The 17875-nt window shown below is 41.0% G+C and overlaps 1 protein-coding gene across 1 annotated transcript in view; it reads right to left on the bottom strand.

The window, feature by feature from the left end:
• Positions 1-928: 928 nt before the first annotated feature.
• LOC583312 (DNA polymerase theta) overlaps positions 929-17875 on the bottom strand; it is a 33082-nt gene continuing 16135 nt past the window's right edge. The window contains exons 17-28 of the mRNA XM_030994492.1: positions 13444-17273; positions 12755-12895; positions 12026-12183; positions 10750-10903; positions 9546-9706; positions 8508-8687; positions 7358-7667; positions 6479-6751; positions 5774-5958; positions 4448-4559; positions 3341-3610; positions 929-2707 (exon numbers count right to left, since the gene is read on the bottom strand). Coding sequence (XP_030850352.1) covers positions 2460-2707; positions 3341-3610; positions 4448-4559; positions 5774-5958; positions 6479-6751; positions 7358-7667; positions 8508-8687; positions 9546-9706; positions 10750-10903; positions 12026-12183; positions 12755-12895; positions 13444-17273 — 6022 coding nt within the window. The 3' untranslated portion in view covers positions 929-2459. The remainder of the gene's footprint in view (positions 2708-3340; positions 3611-4447; positions 4560-5773; positions 5959-6478; positions 6752-7357; positions 7668-8507; positions 8688-9545; positions 9707-10749; positions 10904-12025; positions 12184-12754; positions 12896-13443; positions 17274-17875) is intronic.

The raw sequence follows: 17875 nt of genomic DNA, 5'->3' as shown, positions 1-17875 counted from the left end.
GATTTGGTGTGGAATGGATTAATTTACTTTTGAGATGTACCCCAAGGGCTCATTCAGATACGGCGTGGTAAAATGCAGCAATTTTGACGTGTAAAATGTTTGAACTGGTAAAACTTGTAAACTTGCAACTGCACATATCAAAGGACTTGTGCATATTCACTGAGCACTTGTAGAAGATTCACAAATGTGAAGTGTATTGCACTTGGCATCAGGAGAAGAATTTGTTTTAACGCTTCATATCTAAGACCCCGTTCTCACTCACTTCGTTGGAGCGCTCTAACTAAGACCCGCTCCTCAGGAGCGGTTCTTAGGTGAGTGAGAACGCTCAAAGTGGTCCAGGAAGCGGACTTCTGGACCGCTCCTGAAGTCCACCTTCCGAGGTGGTCTTGAGGAGCGGGTCTTATTAAGAGCGGTTTGGACCACTCTAACGTGCAATGTGAACGGAAGCGTAGTTTGACCGGAAGTGAGCTAGTGACGTTCCGTGCAAAACATGTAGTACGTTGACCTGCTGACCTGAGCTGCCATAGCAACAAGACCACTTTGACTTGTGGAGCGGTTTGAGCCATAAAAAACTGCTCGGAGTGAGAACGCTCGCAAACCGTTCCTCAAGACCCGTTCCTCTGGAGCGGTCTAACTAAGACCACTTTCAAAGTGAGTGAGAACGGGGTCTTAGAGTGAAGAGTCGTCAAATTGATTACACATTTTACCATGTTATACATGTACCGTCTTTGAACAACTAGGCTGTTAACTATCCTGCGTGAGAAACGCAACAAACCACCACACACTTCAAGCACATGCATTACCTTGTTACAGAGAGCACCGTTTTTGTTCTACAAAATACTAGCATATCAGAGGCTTCTATTGTATTTTCTCTAGTCAATTCATGGCCATTTTGGCTCGGATAATAAGTGATTTTTTAATGGTAGCCGTAGACTGTTTAGAGCCGTACCCTTCTCGCTCCGAGCGGAAAAATCATTTATTGGAATCATGTATGTATGCGATATAATAGGACTAGGACACTAGGTGGCAGGATTCAACAATTCATCATTCAAGTTTCGGAACGGAACAAAGTGGGTTGGGAAATTAAGTTTATTTCGTTCACCCTTTGATTATGTACATTATATCACCCTTCAGTCAAGTCACTGCTGAAAATGAGGCAAGCACACACTGTATTTCATTCCAATATTTCATGTATTTTCGTATTTATTGACTCTTGTCGTTGAAAATAAACGTTGAACAACAAAATCAATTTTTAGTCTAGTATATGTGTTTGGAAAATTATTTTCATTATGGACAGCCATGCATTTACATTATAGCAAGGTATAGTGAATGAGATATACAATATGTCAGCAGTGCATAATTTGAATACATGCAGATAAAATTGGAAAATTCATACATATAAATTCTAGAAAATCATTTCAATACCTGAAAAAATTTGCATAAAGATATACATACATACAATATATTCAGATGTACAAAGGAGATGGCAAAATAGTTAAAATGTTAAGATATTTACACAATAGTTTAAAAAATTGAATAGGTGCACATTTCATCAACATTTTTCTTTAAGCAAGTAGTTCATTTCATAACAATAATTCTGAATATGACACATTTTTGAATTTGTTAAACATTTGTCTAACCAAATTCAATGATAAATACCACAATATGTGTACATATGAGTTATTCACACAATGTTAAAAAATGGAATAGGCCTACAAATGCATATATCATCAATATTTGTCTTTACATGTGTAGTTCATTTCATAACAATATACTGCAATGTCAAAATCAAATGAAATATAAACATTCAATTTACTATAATACTATCTCATACTAAATTTGAAATTTTGAAAATGTTGAATATTACAAAATATGGAAATTGATAGAAATACTTGTTTAAACTGAATTCATTGATGAATGCCACAATATGTGCACATATGAGTTTTGCAAAATATACTCTCAAAATGGAATCCTAAATTTATTATACCTAGACTAACACATGAGGGGGAGAGAGAGTCCTTGAATAAATTGCATAATTCAGATAATTAAAATCTTACCAGTTTGAATTGTAAGATTGAAGAAGGGAGGGGAGGGGGTAAATTACCGTTGAAATGTGGAAGTGAGTGGCCAAGTGAAATGAGATACTATTTCTGCATCACAATTCCATTTTATAGCGCTATCCATCTCTCTTTTGAACAGCTGTAACACCTGATAAATATACTCCCTCCTCATATGTCACTTTATTGAATCACGCCCCTGGAAGAGGCAAAGTTCATTTTCTATCTCAGTCATAATAAGCTGAGCCACCTATTCAACACCCTCCCTCTCCATAAGTCCATTTCTTTGAGTGTGCCACGTCAGTCCAACCTTCACTTTCACAGGTAACCTCACAGAAGGTTTCATCGCAATCCCCATCTCGGTCATAATAAGCTGTGCCACATTCTGAGCACACTCCCTCCTCACAAATCCATTTCTTCAAGCGTGCCCCATGTAGGTCCAAACTTAACCTTAACGGGTAGCCTCACAGAGAGTTTCATTGCATTCTCCATCTCGGTCTTAATCAGCTGTGCCACCTGATCTACATCCTCCCTCCTGACTTCGTAGATGAGCTCATCGTGTAGCTGCAGCACCAGGAAGGCTCCAGGGGGAGTGAAGCCGGTGGTGGAGGTCTGTAGTCTTCTGCTCTTCCGACGACCAGGAGCTGTCCCTATGAACAGAAAGTGATAGATACAGAGGATGCGTTTTCACTTTCAGGCCGACTAAAACAGGTGATGAAATTCATTACCTAATACATGTTCAAGGAATTTTGAGCACTGTACTGATCATGTGTCTTTCATCATATGTCAGGGATTAGGAGAAGAATCATTTAATTGCCTTGTAGTAGTGTCCCATTCTGCAGACTTGTTATATATATCCTGACTTGCTTCATTTGATAATCTCTCTCTCGTTCTGTCTCCCCCTCTCTACCCCTCCCCTCTCTCTCCCTCTCTATCTAATCCTTTCTCTCTGTCTCTCCCCTGCCCCCTCTCAATCCATGAAATATCAGTAGAGGCTCATTCACTTATGTTGTGATAAACCATGTTAATTTAAAGCTCACTGAATTTCACATTCTTGCATCTTAAACATGCGGTTTATTAAGAAAACATAGGACCTTTGTAGCATGTAGCTTCATTTTTCAGCTTAACTTGCCATTCATTCAGTAAACACACACACACACAAAACACCTGTTGTGGTAAACCGCTGTAAATTAACCTGGCATATGTGAATGAGGCATAGCTGCCATCAAAACGTTTGTTCATGTCTCATCTGTGAATCAACTTGCTCAAAGTCTATCACCTACCTGATTCCTCTTCCTCCTTGTGCTTATGGCTCCTCTTGGTGGCCGGATACTCCACAGCCAGCCTCCGGTCAATCTTGACCATGGCCGTCTTGACCAGGTCAGCGGCCGAACCCTGGACAGTGGTGTTGACCGCCTGTCTTTCGGCCTGGTTCCTGGCCCCGGGGTTGGTGTGGTGGATGGCCGGGAGGTAGCGCCTTCGACCGGTCAGTGTCTGGACGTAGCCTTTCTCTCTGCACTGCTTGACCACCTCTAGGAGGTAGTTCTTCATGCCTGATTATCAAAGAGATTACAAAAGTGTGAGGAACCACGCATGATTCTGGTCAGAACAAAAGCCTAATCTGCGTCCAATCGTAGACAATCGTGATGTCACTACTATTCTGAGCTGATTTAGCTTTTCCGCTTCCAAGGATGCATGAAATTCCTACAAATTTAGATTTTTCTTAATCATCAGATTTTCCAGATTCTCAGTCATTAAGATTTGACAGGTTTGCATGATAGTATCAAATGCTATTGCAAATTAGGATCATATAGTGTGCAGTAGGCTGTACATAAATTGTATATGGATCACTTAAAGGTAATGCAAAGTTTTGAGAAATTTTGAAAATTGGATGGATAGTAATTCTTGAAAACTTTTGTATATTTGGATGCCCCTGTGGATGTATTATAAGCACTAGAAAATTCAGCCCCTAAAACAGTTCTGCTTTCAAGTAATTGAATAATCCAAATTTTACCGGTGCTCCCGGTAAATTTTGAATATTCCAAATGGCGCCAAAGACCATTCCATGGTAGCTGCGACCATGAAAATCTCAGAATATGCATTTCTGATATATGATTTCCAAACAGGAATAGCTAATTGGTGGATTGTAGTCGAAAAACATGGTTTTAAAGCTAAAGTCATATCAATTTTGAGAGGAGCTATACAACATAAAGAGTTTATTATTTACAATTTCATCACTCTAGACTCGATTTCAACCGCGACGACGGTTATTGAACTTTGCAAAATGGCATATGTTTCCAATGTGTTCATTTGAACTAAATTCATGACCCCATACCAAAATTTTGTTTTACTTTTAAACTCCTATATTGAAAAAAAAACAAAAAACCTACCCTTGTATTGTGACTTGAAGGACTCCATGAAGGCAGCAGCATCCTCCTCACACACCCCAAGCTGCTCCCCCAGAGCTCTGGCTCCTATACCGTAGATCATCCCATAGCACATCTGCAAGAAGAAGGTGATCATGTTAGATCCACTTTAACCCTATTTAGCCCGGGCTATTTTGAAACTGCATAGCCCGGGGGGGGGGGGGGGGGGGGGGGGGGGGGAGCTTCTAAGGCCCCCCCCCCCTATGATCTCGGCCGTGAAACGCCCGATCGCCGCGAAAATTTGCATACATGTCAAGTGAAGTGTATAGAATACTATGGTAATTTCAATTTTTTTGAAAAATTCACTCATTTGCATATTTATGGTAATTTATGCAAATAAGGTCATTAAATTCACATTTTTGCCCATAAATCAGACATTATTCATATTTAAGCATTCTTTCTCACAACATATATTTGTTAGACCATTTGGAATAATAATACAACACAAAAATTTGAAAAACCAGGGTTATTCCTTATGTTATCTATTGTTTTGATAATTTCTTATGTATTTCTTTGTTTTTTTAACTTATGTATTTTATTGTTTTTGTTGTTTTATTTCATTTCCAACTATAATTCAACTATTTTGACCCCAAAATAAACACCTAAAATCTAAACAAGACCAAATAACCAATGTTTTACCTCTTTATTTGAAAAAGGAGATTTCCATATGTTTTGTACACAAATCACAAAAATGAGCGATTTTTGGGCTGACATACGAAGACAAAAGGACACGTGCCTTTGTAATGGTAGGTCCGATTTTCTAAAAATTTCTTTCAAAAGTTGCGCAAGACTCGAAAGAAAAAAGTCACAAAATTTCAGTGCAAGATTTTCTTGCGTTAAAAAATTATCGCGAAAAATGTCGAGGGGGGGGCTTCTCAAGCCCCCCCCCCCCCCCCCCCCCCCCCCCGGGCTAAATAGGGTTAAAGTGACGTTCACACTTGAAGAGATAAAACAATCTAAAAATAAAAATATATGACAGCAAACTAAAAGCCTTTTTTTGTCCTCGTTTTTAAAATTATCTTTATAATGTTTTTCGCAATTCAGCCGTCCGACAGTGAAGATGTTTTTGTTAAAAACAGATCTTGGCCTTATCTTATAAAGAGTTGCGATTGATCCAAATTGATCCAAATCAATCCCAAGTCCTCAAATCAATCGCAAGTTTGCAGTCTCCTACATGTATCTCTTATGTACATACCTGCGATTGATATCAATCGCAAATAAGTTGCGATTAATATCAACTCTTTATGAGACGGGGCCCTTGAATCTCAAATCTTGGATGATACCACTTACCTGCTTGGCCTGTTGTCTCTGTTCGGCCGACACGCTGTCCACATCCACGTGCTTCCACTTGGCAGCGATCTGCTTGAAGACATCGCTGCCACTGTTCAGGATGCCCATGAGGCACCTGTCCTTGGCAAGGTGTGCCAGGAGACGTAGCTCCAGCTGAGAGTAGTCGGCAGCTAGCATTAATCCACCTGGAAGAGTCGGTGAATTTTGGAGATTCGTTTATTTAAAAGATCTCTCTTTTTTTTTAGATAGACAAATCTTGCCATTACTGAGGCATTCTAGTGTTTCTAGTGTTTGCACACCCCTTAACTAACATCAGATATTTGGCAGCTTAACTGAACAAAATGAAAAGCTGATAGTTGAGCAGGCAGACTGGAAAAGGTGTAGGTGCATACAGTGAAATAGATCGATACATGCTGATACTATCAGTTAAATTAAAAAGATGCTTTTAATCAAAAGTTCAGATCCTTTCAAGTAGGTAAGAAGGCAAGATTTTTTAAAGCTTAGGTCAGACATACCATTCCCCTCCTTATTTCTGATTCAGTCTGCAAGAGCAACAAATTAATTGCACAAATGTAATATTCCATATGCATTCATATCAATCATGGTTGCAATAATACAAATTCAGTTCTTCACCCTTATCAAGAAAGCAATCCTGTCAGACAAAGACTGAAATACTAGACCAGAAATAAAAGAAGCAAAACTTACCTTTAAAAGGGCAGAAGACATTCCTGATACAAACTGCAAACTTGGGACCAGGCTTGGGGGTGGGTCCGCTACTCATGGTCAGTGGGGTGTATGCCCCAATCCTGGTCATTCGGCCCTTCTTGCCGCGACACGACGAGACTGCTGAAGGAGCAAACGAGCCAGTCCCTGCTGCAGCGCCCCCTCCAGGCGGACTCTCCCCAATCACAGACGGCATGTCAATGTCAAACTCCTTGGGTATTGCCTGGATGTTGGGTTCAAAGGTCGCAACACGACCTGTTTGGAAACGAAGATCACAAGACCTTTAAAATGGACTCCTAATTTAAGGTACATGTCATACTAAAGATTCTCTATAGAAATGGAAGAGGTTAAATTGTGCATAATTCATCTATAAATGATTGAAAAGGCATAGATTTTTGAAGAGTTTCAAGCAAGCTACTATTCTCTGATGTCTAGTAAAGACTTTTGTCCACCCTTTCTATTTTCTAATTTTCTGCGCATACATGTAGATCTCTTTGGCAAATAAACTTATTCTTTTATTTCTGTGTATTTTACGAGCATATATATACAGGGTAGAAATAATTATCAAAATCAAAATTTATAACGAAATTATTGCTACTGCCTTCAGGGAAAATCCAATTGTATATAATAATGATAATAATAAATAAATTTATATAGGGCAGCTTTTATACAAAATATATTCAGCTGCACTGGTTCAGAGCTCCTTTTTAAAAAACTAAATTCTACAAAATAGAATCTCTCAATTGAAGAAATAAGTTTTTAATTTGGAATTGAAGACATTGAGAGATGGAGTGCTTCAAATTTCTATTGGCAAGCTATTCCATAGTTTGGGGTCACATAGAGATCGCATCTTTTCATTACCCGTAGCTGTGTGAGTCTGATATACAGTGAAGACCCGGTCCATGTCGAGTCTGCCGTTGTGCACCTTCTCCTTCTGGAGTGGGAACACCACCTTGGCCACGGCAGCCGAGATCCGACGGAACTCCAGGATGAGGGCGGGGAGAGGATGGAGGGGCTTGAGTTTCTCCAGGGCATCCTTGGAGGTGCTGAAATGCTTGGACAAGCGAGGGCGCCCTCTTGCTCCGAGGGTGCGCCGTGCGGGGGCCGCGGCAGACGTGGAGAGGGAAGAGGGGTCGCCGTTGGGCGGGAGCTTCAACTCTGTGTACAAAACCTGTAGATGTAAGAGGTATGAAAAGCATCCCTTAATAACAATAATTAATAATTATAGGCATTTCTATAGCGCTGTCTATCTAGAAATTCTATTCCGAGGATTTAGCCTAGCTGCCTTTACAGCCTTCAACATCATCATCATCATCATCAGAAAATCATGCAAGAGAGAAATCATAGCGAGCGGATTCTGAATATTCATAGCAACAATTCCAAAAAATGTTAATATAATTTTTACAGTAATGATCATTACGACAATCTCCTTCTCGAACCACATGAATACATTGTCATGTTCATCATTATCCCCCTCCTCCTCTTTATCATCCTTCTCACCATTACCTACCATAATTAAACAATTACAGTTGTCTGAATCATCATCAGCATCACCACCATCACATATTCCTCTTTATCCTCCTCCTCATCATCATCCCTTTCCCTACCTAGTTTATCATCATCAAGATCACCATCATCAGCAGCAGTAATTATCAACTATATCATCTGCATACTTTATTTAGAATACTAATAATAATCATCAATTTCATTCTCCTCCATCTCCTCTTTCTCATCATCATCCTCATTATGTTCACGTCTCTTTTGCCATCGCCATGCCAACACACCTGTGCAACATCATCTGGTGATGTGAGTGAGAAGCCATGACCCGCTATCTGGTAGGCCTCTTCCTTCAAGCTCTCATCGTCATCATCATCATCATCATCAATATTCTAATCATCATCATCATCAGCATCACCTCAATCCTTTTCATCATTATCATCACTACCAATGCATCCTCTTTCTTGTCTTCTTTATCTTCTCTATCTCTTTTGCCATAACCACGACAACGAACCTGTGCAACATCGTCTGGTGACGTGAGAGAGAAGCCATGGCCAGCTATCTTGTAGGCCTCTTCCTCCAAGCACTTCAGCTTAGCCTGCATCACGGCCTTCTGTGTCTCGCACTCTGCCCCGTCTATCCCGATACCGTTCAGCTCCACTCTGGCTAGGGTCACAATGGATGGCATCTCAACCTGGGGAAAGAGGAATAAAAGAGGACCTACTCAATGGGGAGAGGAAATTTAAACAGGGCTTGTTATGGTGTCGCATGACAAAGGCTTTGACAAGAACACATCCTCCTCCCTCCCTATCAGACAATTGTGACTTTACCAGAGAAAGGAAATGGATGACAGGATGAAATTGACGGATGTACATTTCAATAACAAATGCATTCTAAACTTTTGATCAATATTTGACTACATGTGATTAATATACTTAGATTTATATTCTAAAACATCGACACAACACACTCGGTACATAGTCCAAACTGTTCACAGGGAGTAATTACTTCAGCGATCCAAACCAAACAGTTTAGAAGTACAATCAAACTTTGGGATCACACCCTTCTGCCTGGCACATAATGCAAAAGGAACACCAGCATCAATGTCTTTTTAAAAATAGAAAGTCACCAGTTCTGTCCAGTCAAACAAATTTGCATCACTAGCTTATCCAGACCTGCCAACCTCTGAAGTTCAAAAACTTTATTCTTTAATCCCAAAAGTTGTATTTTATTGACAAAAATTGTATTAAAAGAAAAAACATGGATCAATGCCTCTTACAGTTCCTACATACAGGAAGACACTTTTGTATGGACCATTGGTTGGATATGCATGATTTCGTCATGTCTGGTGTGTTCGATGAACCAATGAACATCCCCAGATTGCCGATGTGAGATGCTTGTAGGATACTTTACAGGACAGAATGAGCATTTTGCCATTGAAAATGTTTTTTTAATATTTTTTAAAAATCATATTTTATTGAGGAAAATCCTGTTTCCTTCTAAAAATCATACAAAATACGATTAAATCGTATTGGTTGGCAGCTCTGCTTACATCTGTAAATGGTTGCCACAGGTCCATCTCCTCTAGCTGCTTCTGCATGGTGTCCATGACCTGAAGGGACAGGACTGCTTCAGTAGTAGCCCTCAGTCTACTGGATCCGTTCGTCTCTGGACTAACCCCTGGCCCTCCTAGGCCTATGCCACCTCCAAGAGCTAAGAAACAGATTGAGACATGGTCAAAAATGATTGTGTCTTGAAAAAGTTGTTTGGGGTCCAGTCTTATGCCTTGTTGACATTTGCACACATTTTGGTCCCACACTGCCCCTCTCTATGGCGTGCCAATGCGTGCCAATTAGTGGCACGCAGTCTGTTTAGGGTCACGTCTAATTTACGAATAGTTCACACAATGCGTAACCAGGTCAGGTAGCGCATAGGGTGTGCATAGCTCACGAACAAAATTGTTGTGCCAAAATTTTGAACATTTTGACAATTCTGTCACGCATTTCACGCACGGCCTGCATCCTCCTACACGTTACTTCCAATACTTCTCGCATTGGCACGCAAGAGTATGTGTCTATGCGCAAACTATGCACAAACCAAAATGCAGGCAAGTGTCAACGAGGCATTATAAAGAGCTGTGATTGATCTAAATCAATCCTATATAACTAGAGATTGATTTCAACTGCAACTCTGTGCAGGAAGAGGTAGGACATTGCAAGTTTGCTATTGATTTAAGATTTGAACAGCAGTCAAAGAGACAGAGAGATAGAGAGAGAGAGAGAGATAGTAAGAATAACTCTGACGGGGACAACCGTGGAAAACAAAAGAAGGGAAAAGAGGAGAGGACAAAGAAAGAAACAGAGAAAAGAATTTACCTTCCAGATCATAAGCATCAGTAGGTGCATACTGGGTGACCAGAGACTGTAGGTTAGGTTCCTTAACTACTAGGGTCTATCGACCTCTAAGCCAACGACAGCACCAGGGAAAATGAGTGAAATAACTAAGGCAAGGGAGTGAACTGATTTACATAGAAAAATAGAAAGACCTTAAAGCCTGTGTACACAAGTTTGGCCAGGAGGGATTAGACCTCCCTGCAAGGTCACTGACAGGTGGTTATCTCATCGAATCAGCTCTCAATTAACATAAGAAAAAGGGGATCATGGGTGACCAACAGGCACCGATTAGGCATTGTTTGCTATATACTGTAGAGGGCGCAAGTAGCTATAAGTAGTACAGCGGGCTTTAAAAGACCTCACCTTCTAGGAGATAAGCATCAGTAGGTGTATACTGTGTGACCAGTGATTGTAGGTTAGGTTCTTTGCTACCAGGGTCTATCAGCCACTGTGCTATCTTAGGGTCTTCCAGGGAGCCCGCTAGGAGACACCCGCAGGCTTGAGACAGGATCTTATACTGGAGAGAAATGAAGTAACAAATATCATACCAAGATTAGATAGGCCTACTAACACAGACATCAGTTTGAAGATAAACTTGAGTTCAGGTTAAAAAAGAAAATGAATTCTCACAGAATCAAACAAAACTTACACTGAATGTCAAGATTACAAATAGATGTCAATATTGGTAGAAAATGTATACTGGCTGAGTAATGAGCATAGAAAGATAAGGAAATCAAGGTAAGTAGACCCGACACCATTTGTGTAGTCCCATATGCATCTTTCTGTGTACAGTGCTTGTTACTTTACCAAGACTGGGCCAAATTTATTATGATTTTGATGACTCTAGAACCTTGCAGTACACACCAATACTTACATGCTACATGATCAACTTTTTCTGATCCATTCCACACCTTTTCTTTCACAATGCAATCGCATAACCATAACTGGCCTTTATCTTTAATTTTTGCAAATAAAAAAAAGCAAATATTATTCATGAAGGAAATGTGGGTTGTATCGTAATTGTATCGTAGTAAGTGATGTAACAGTCCAGACGATAGTCAAGAAAATAATTATTTCAAACTAAATTAGTGCCCTAGGTACATGCTCGGTGAAAAAATAAAATAAAAAGAGCTCTTATGTTTAGGCAACATTACAGAGATATCCGTCTGCACCATTAGTACTGTACTAGAAGAACATAGCCCCAAATTTGTCTTAAATCCTGTTAAACATGCACTGATCTGTGATATTAAGTTACAATGCTCAAGATATATTGTGATGGGACCATGTGTTTTACCAAACCATATATACATGTACAATGGGGTCATAGGCATTTTATACAATAAATCTTGAAGTAAGGTAGATTTAATTTTTGTTTTTCCTAGTTGACAGTTCAAAAACATCATTTCAAGCCAATGACAACATATTTGTATGAATGAAACACTACTACTGTAACAGTGAAACCTGTCTATAAAGACCATCCAAGGGTGACAAGAAGTCTTTATAGGCAGGTGGTCTTTTCAATGAGAACCAAAGGGAAACAAAAAGGTGATCTTTGTAGACAGGTGATCTTTCTATACAGGTGGTCGTTAAAGCAGGTTTGACTGTACATCAAATATGCATACATGTTATCATCACTCACCTGGTGCTTAGCTCCAAACACAACCTTACGGTGATACTTTGCCTTGGCAGTCCGTCCCAGCTTCTCTATCTCCAAGACTGGTCTGATCTTACTCAGCCTGTCGCTGACCGACAGGTTAGGGGCATTGTCCGGTGGTGCAAGCGTGTCATCTGCATTACCTAAGGGAAAGATCAAAGTTCAAAGAGTGTTTATAAGTCTGTCAAAGGATAATACTAAGATCATCCCTAAGAGTCTGAACTGTCTTTCTCTTTGTATCAAAACTCTTTTGCCAAATACTGCAACATTCATTTGCGGTCCCCCACTGCCTGTAACTCCCTCCAAGGAAAACAAATTAAAACCCAACAAAACAAACAAACAAACAAATTAATTCTGCAACAACAAAACCCCAATATATTTCATATGCAGACACCTTGACAGGACATTTTTTACCCTTGGTCTAAACTGAACGAACTGTAGTCTTCCAGCATCTCAGCCCAGGTGTGGTTGCTATAAGTTAGTACAAATGAAATAACAACTTTCAAAACTAGAACTACAGCATTGAATACAATTATGTTTATTCTTTCATACTTTCAGTTATCCAGCACAGAGCTATGCCAGTCGCAAGAAGTTCAAGATCTTCTACGGGGAAACCCTCTGGCTTGGACTGAACCTTCTCACAACTACAGGGAGATTGATAACTAGACCTAAAGCCCTGATAACGACTATGGTAAGTCTGTCATTCTGTCTTACCTTCAGTAATCTCTTTTTGAAGAGAGACAAAGTAAGCATCTTTGCCACCCCAGCACACAGCTATGCCTGTCACCAGGAGCTCAAGGTTCTCTATAGGGAAGCCATCTGGTTTGGACTGAACCTCCTTACGAGTGGATGTGCCTGGTTTGATGAAAAAGTACAAGAACATTATAAGATATTTATAATATTCATGAAGTTCATTATTACCTAATACCTTGTGCAGCTCATTAATTGAAAATATGTGAATGTCCAAGATGTTACATGTAGAATTTTTTGTTTTGTTTTGTTGTTGAAGCATTGTAAAAAACAAGGACAAGGTAAAAATGGTACGTATGGTTTGTCAATACTCAAAAATCAGTTTACACACCATGTTAGGAGATTTGTACTTCCATTTTGAGAACAATAATCTATGAATACGATTCATAAAATCTCATTCATCAACGACGCAAAATATGCCTCACAATAAAAAACAAACACAAAAATGTTGCCGGAAAGGAAATGATATAGTCACAGTGCACTTTATATTTCTGTAACTGATAACACAGAGAAAAATCAGTGAAACTGGGCTCTGTCCCATGAAGCTACTTTTTCAACCCAACTTGCTATCAATTTACATGCAAAATGGTTTAATATTCCAACGTTGTATTTTGGGGCTGTTTTGGGGCAAACAAAGTGTGTTAAAGACATACCAGGTTTCTTGAAATTCCCTCCAATTGTGGCACCTTGGACAGGAGGATGGTACTTCTCACAGGCCACAGCCACTGCGTAGCGCGTCTTCCGCTTCCACTCTGACAAAAATGTACTGAAGAGGTCCACATTGGCACAGACGTCTACGATGGTGAAGGCATTGTCCGATGAAGGTACGGCGGGAGAGCAGCTGAAGGACTGGGGAAAGGAGAATGATGGAGTGAAGGATGACATCAAGGACTGCTGCTGGTGGTGGTTCTGCTGCTGCCTTGAGGTGGTGGCGATGATGACAGGATGTGGAGAAGGTGGTATTTCAGAGTCGCTGTCTAGGCTGAACTTTAGACTGAAGTCAAATTCGTCCATTCCCATGTTGAGGGCATCCTGAGATTCAATGGGTTTAGGTGAGAACAGGTCTTCACTGTCTTGGCATAGCATTTCACTGTCAAAACTGGGTGTCATGGCTATAGCTGGAATCCTGGGCACATCAATCGTTTGACCTGCAGTTCTGTCAGGAGGTAGCTGGTTGCTTTCAACGGGACTTGTCCTATGTAGTTTCGTGTTTGTCTTTGGAAGGCCTTTGTCCTTGGTGTCCCTAAAACCATCAGGAGCGTCTTTGGTAATGGCGTGCCTTTCTTCCATGACTGCCTCTAGATTCTGTCTACTCCTGGTCAATGCTCTTGGGGATGTTCTTTTTGAAATCTGCTGGGATTTTTCTTGGGTTTTCTTCTTCTTACCAGATTGCTGTGTTTGTCCTGTTTTGCTCTTTGGCTTCTGTGTCCCAGAGGCCTTTGAGATCCTTGGAGTAGTCTGTCTTGTCCTGGGAGGAGTTGGAGGGATGTAATCTCCTGTATCACTGGTTCTCCTTTCAGGATGCTCCGAGTCTGAGGAGAAAACCACACCTGCAGGGCCTTTTGCTATTGCACTTCCACTTTCTTCTTGAACAGCAGGATAAGCCTTTGGCGGGGTTCTTTGCCGCTTCGGTGGAGATCCGCTATCCTTTTGCTCATTCTTTCTCTTTGGGTGTTCTCTGCTCAAAGCTATTGCACTATCCTTGCGTGATGGGATTGCACCTTTGTCCTTAATCTGTGACTTGTTCTGCTTTACGTCTCTTCCTCCACTGACCTTACTGACACCCTTGGTGTCGATCTTGCTTACATTCATGTCTTTACCCGCAAGGACCGTCTTGTCTTTGGTCTTACTCTTTGGCGTTTCCTTCAGCTGAGTGAACATATCATCATCTTCACCAGCAAAGAGGTCCAGCATGGCCATAGTGCCTGGACTCAGGAGACTGCCTGCATTTCTGTGGACTGTGTTTTCCCTCTCGGGAGAGAAAAGCACATCATCTGCAACTGTTCTTGAGGATGACTCACATTTGGATGGCTTGTTTGATGCTAATGGTGCTAAACTCGCTTTCTTGGACACAGTCTTACTTGATACAGATACTTTGTGATGTCCTTTAGAAGAAGCAAGCTGATGAAACTCTGCTTGTCTATTTCCAGAGGTGCCACTCACTATTCCATTGGAACATTCTACCGACTTTGAAGGTTTCTGGATACCTACAAATGATTGCTTCCCAATAATCTGCTTTGCAGTGCCCTTATGTGCAGTGTTTTCCTTTCTGGTTGATAATTTTACCTTTGGATACAATGTGGCGCCTTTCGCATTGCTGCGAACAACATCTGGATGTTTTGTACATTCCTTGGTGCAAGATTTTGTACATGACTGTTTGGATTTTCCAACAAAAATCATGGTAGCATTTTGGGGATCTGAATCCAAGATTTCATTATCATCAGGAGTCTCCAAGTATGAGAAAGATTCATCTGAAGATATCTGCATGGCATCATCAGTTTGACAGCCTTGGGCCTCTGATTTGTCTGTACCTCTTTGCATCATGTATGTGGTAGTTTCTGTTACAGTTGCTGTTGGGGACTTCGCGGCCGCAGAGGGAGCGTTTACAAGCTTAACATCTTTCTCATAGTTTTCAGGAGATCCAGCAGTAAGTCTGGTACCTCTTTCACCTGAATGGGATAATACCTGGTCAGTGTGAATCAGAGGGGGTATAGCTTTACTTGGATTGGTCTCTGAGGTAACTGATGCCTGAATGCTACATGAGAATGAGTCAAATAACTCACACATGTCTGCAGCTAGTAGTACATCCTGGGTTGTCTCTACCAGTGGATGAGAATCGCTGTCTGGATTCTGGACAGTTTCTTCAGCATCCGCATCAATCGCTTGATCTGGTGCAACTGTATCTGTAGGGGCACTTGAGCTATGACTTGTTACCGTAGTTCCATCTACAGTGTTGATTGCTAAGGCAGTTTCCCTTGTGCTTGGACCACTTGGTAGTTTATCATCTGTTCGAATATCTTGAGAGTTTCTCAAATGCTCCCTTCCGCTCTTCTTGCCAGCATCAAGATCAGGACTAGCTGATTCAGCCACAATGTCGTTTTGAGTGCAATACTCGGCCATGTACTGCTCCAGCTGTGAATCCATGGATGGGAACGTCGGACTGATCCCATCCTCTTCACCAACTAACATTCCATCCCCATCTCTGCTGTGACTGCCCTTGTCCTGCAGGACTTGTCCATCTCCTGGACCTCTTCCAGGAGAAGAACACTCCAGGAGTTGTCCATCTCCTGGACCTCTTGCAGGAGAAGCAAACTCTTCTACCATCTGCTGCAGTGCCTCCTCCAGACCACCCTCATCTAAAGGACATGAGAACAGCTCTGGAGATGTTTCCTTCTCCCGACCTTGATGATGTGTCTCTTTGTCCTCTGCTGTAATAGGTGTTGAAGTTATCTTTCCTTTAGCCATTTCTTCTTGCTCCTTGATCTCATGACTTTTTTCTTTGGTAGAGCTTGAAGCAAAATGTACAGGTATGTCCTTCTTTTCTAGGGTGGATTCTTTCCTCGCTATTTCATTCTTATTCTTATTTGTGATGATCTTGGGCTGTTTTGAAGGAACCTGTGGAAACATTTGTTCTGCATCTATTTTGCGATTTTGAGGTTTGGCATGTACTTGGACAGTCACCACCATTTCTTTCTTTGAGCTGTCTTTGGCATCTGTACTTCTTAGAACAGATGGGTGTTTGAAACTGTTTTTTCTTCCACTGAATCTAGTAGAGGAACACTCACTACCAGATGTCTCATTGGCTACTCCCTTGGTACTACAGCTCTCTGCTTCTGCCTTAGTGTCTCTCTGCACATCATCAAACTTCTCTCCAGAACTATCAGATGGTTTAGTAACAACTTCTTTTAAAACTGGATGTCTTACATTGAAATTACTGAAAGAGTTTCCATGAATTTCAACAGACTTTGATGATGTACTTGGCCTATTAGGGATGGGTTCATCTACTGCTGGACTTTCTTCAGGTGCAACCTGGTCACGCCCCTTCACCAGTATCAATTCCTTCTCCAGGTGTTTCTCGGGGATGGGATTCCCGTTACAACTGATCATGATGTTACCACTTCTATCGCTGCCCTCTGACACATGCTCTAATCCCGCCTCAGGTCCTTTGTCCCCGTCTCTGGCGCCCTCTCGTGGTCCGTCATCGTTAGCTACCGTCTTCTGACCACCGTTGTCTGCTTTGGTGTTATCCTTAGCTACCATTTTCTGACCAACGTTGTCCGCTTTGGTGTCATCCTTCTCTTCCTCCTTTCCCCAGGCAACATCGGCCACACCGAGCTCAACCTGGACAATCTGCCTGGCTTCGGAGACAATGAGCTTGGCAGCCTCAGCCTCCGTCAATCCCTTCCTTCCGGTGGCCCAGATACACCTGGTTTGTTTCCTCTCCACCGCCTCGTAGGCGTCTTCACCATGAGCTTGTCTACCACTAGATAAAACCAAAACCATACACAATCACACATTAACTGCACATACTTCCAACATAGTTTTAATATCATCTGTTGGGAGCATTCAGGGTTATACATGTAACTCACTATTTGGTTGCGTGGATTTAACTCTCTTCTAAAATCGCATTAGATGATGTAGCAAAAGGTACAATTTGTACCGAACTTTATCTGCCCAAATTCTCATTGTGCCAATGATACACAAAGATTTATTTAAAAGAAATTAGAAAATGAAAAAACAATGACCCTAGAGGCAAACTGACTGCAACGTCTGACTGCAACCTATTGCGATCTTTAATCTGGGCATGCGCTTCTACACACAAAAACAGTGACTCAGATGCTCTAGTGCCTGTCTTCTGATATTGTTAGTTTGCTTTCATAATATGATATGTCAACTACAGAGCTGTTTATTATTCTTAAAATGAGGACCAAGCATGTGTGTACATTCATATCATTCAGCAACCAAAATATTTATCTATCAAGCATTCTTTTTACCAATTACAATGTGAAGTGTTTAGTTAAAGATGTTCCTGCATGGGTATATAGTCGTTCGTGAAGTAGGTAAGTAGGTGATCACCACATAACA

Source organism: Strongylocentrotus purpuratus, unplaced genomic scaffold (genome assembly GCF_000002235.5).
Source record: "Strongylocentrotus purpuratus isolate Spur 01 unplaced genomic scaffold, Spur_5.0 spur5_scaffold_21, whole genome shotgun sequence".
Classification (NCBI taxonomy): Eukaryota; Metazoa; Echinodermata; class Echinoidea; order Camarodonta; family Strongylocentrotidae; genus Strongylocentrotus; species Strongylocentrotus purpuratus.
This window is presented reverse-complemented; position numbering and strand designations above follow the sequence as displayed.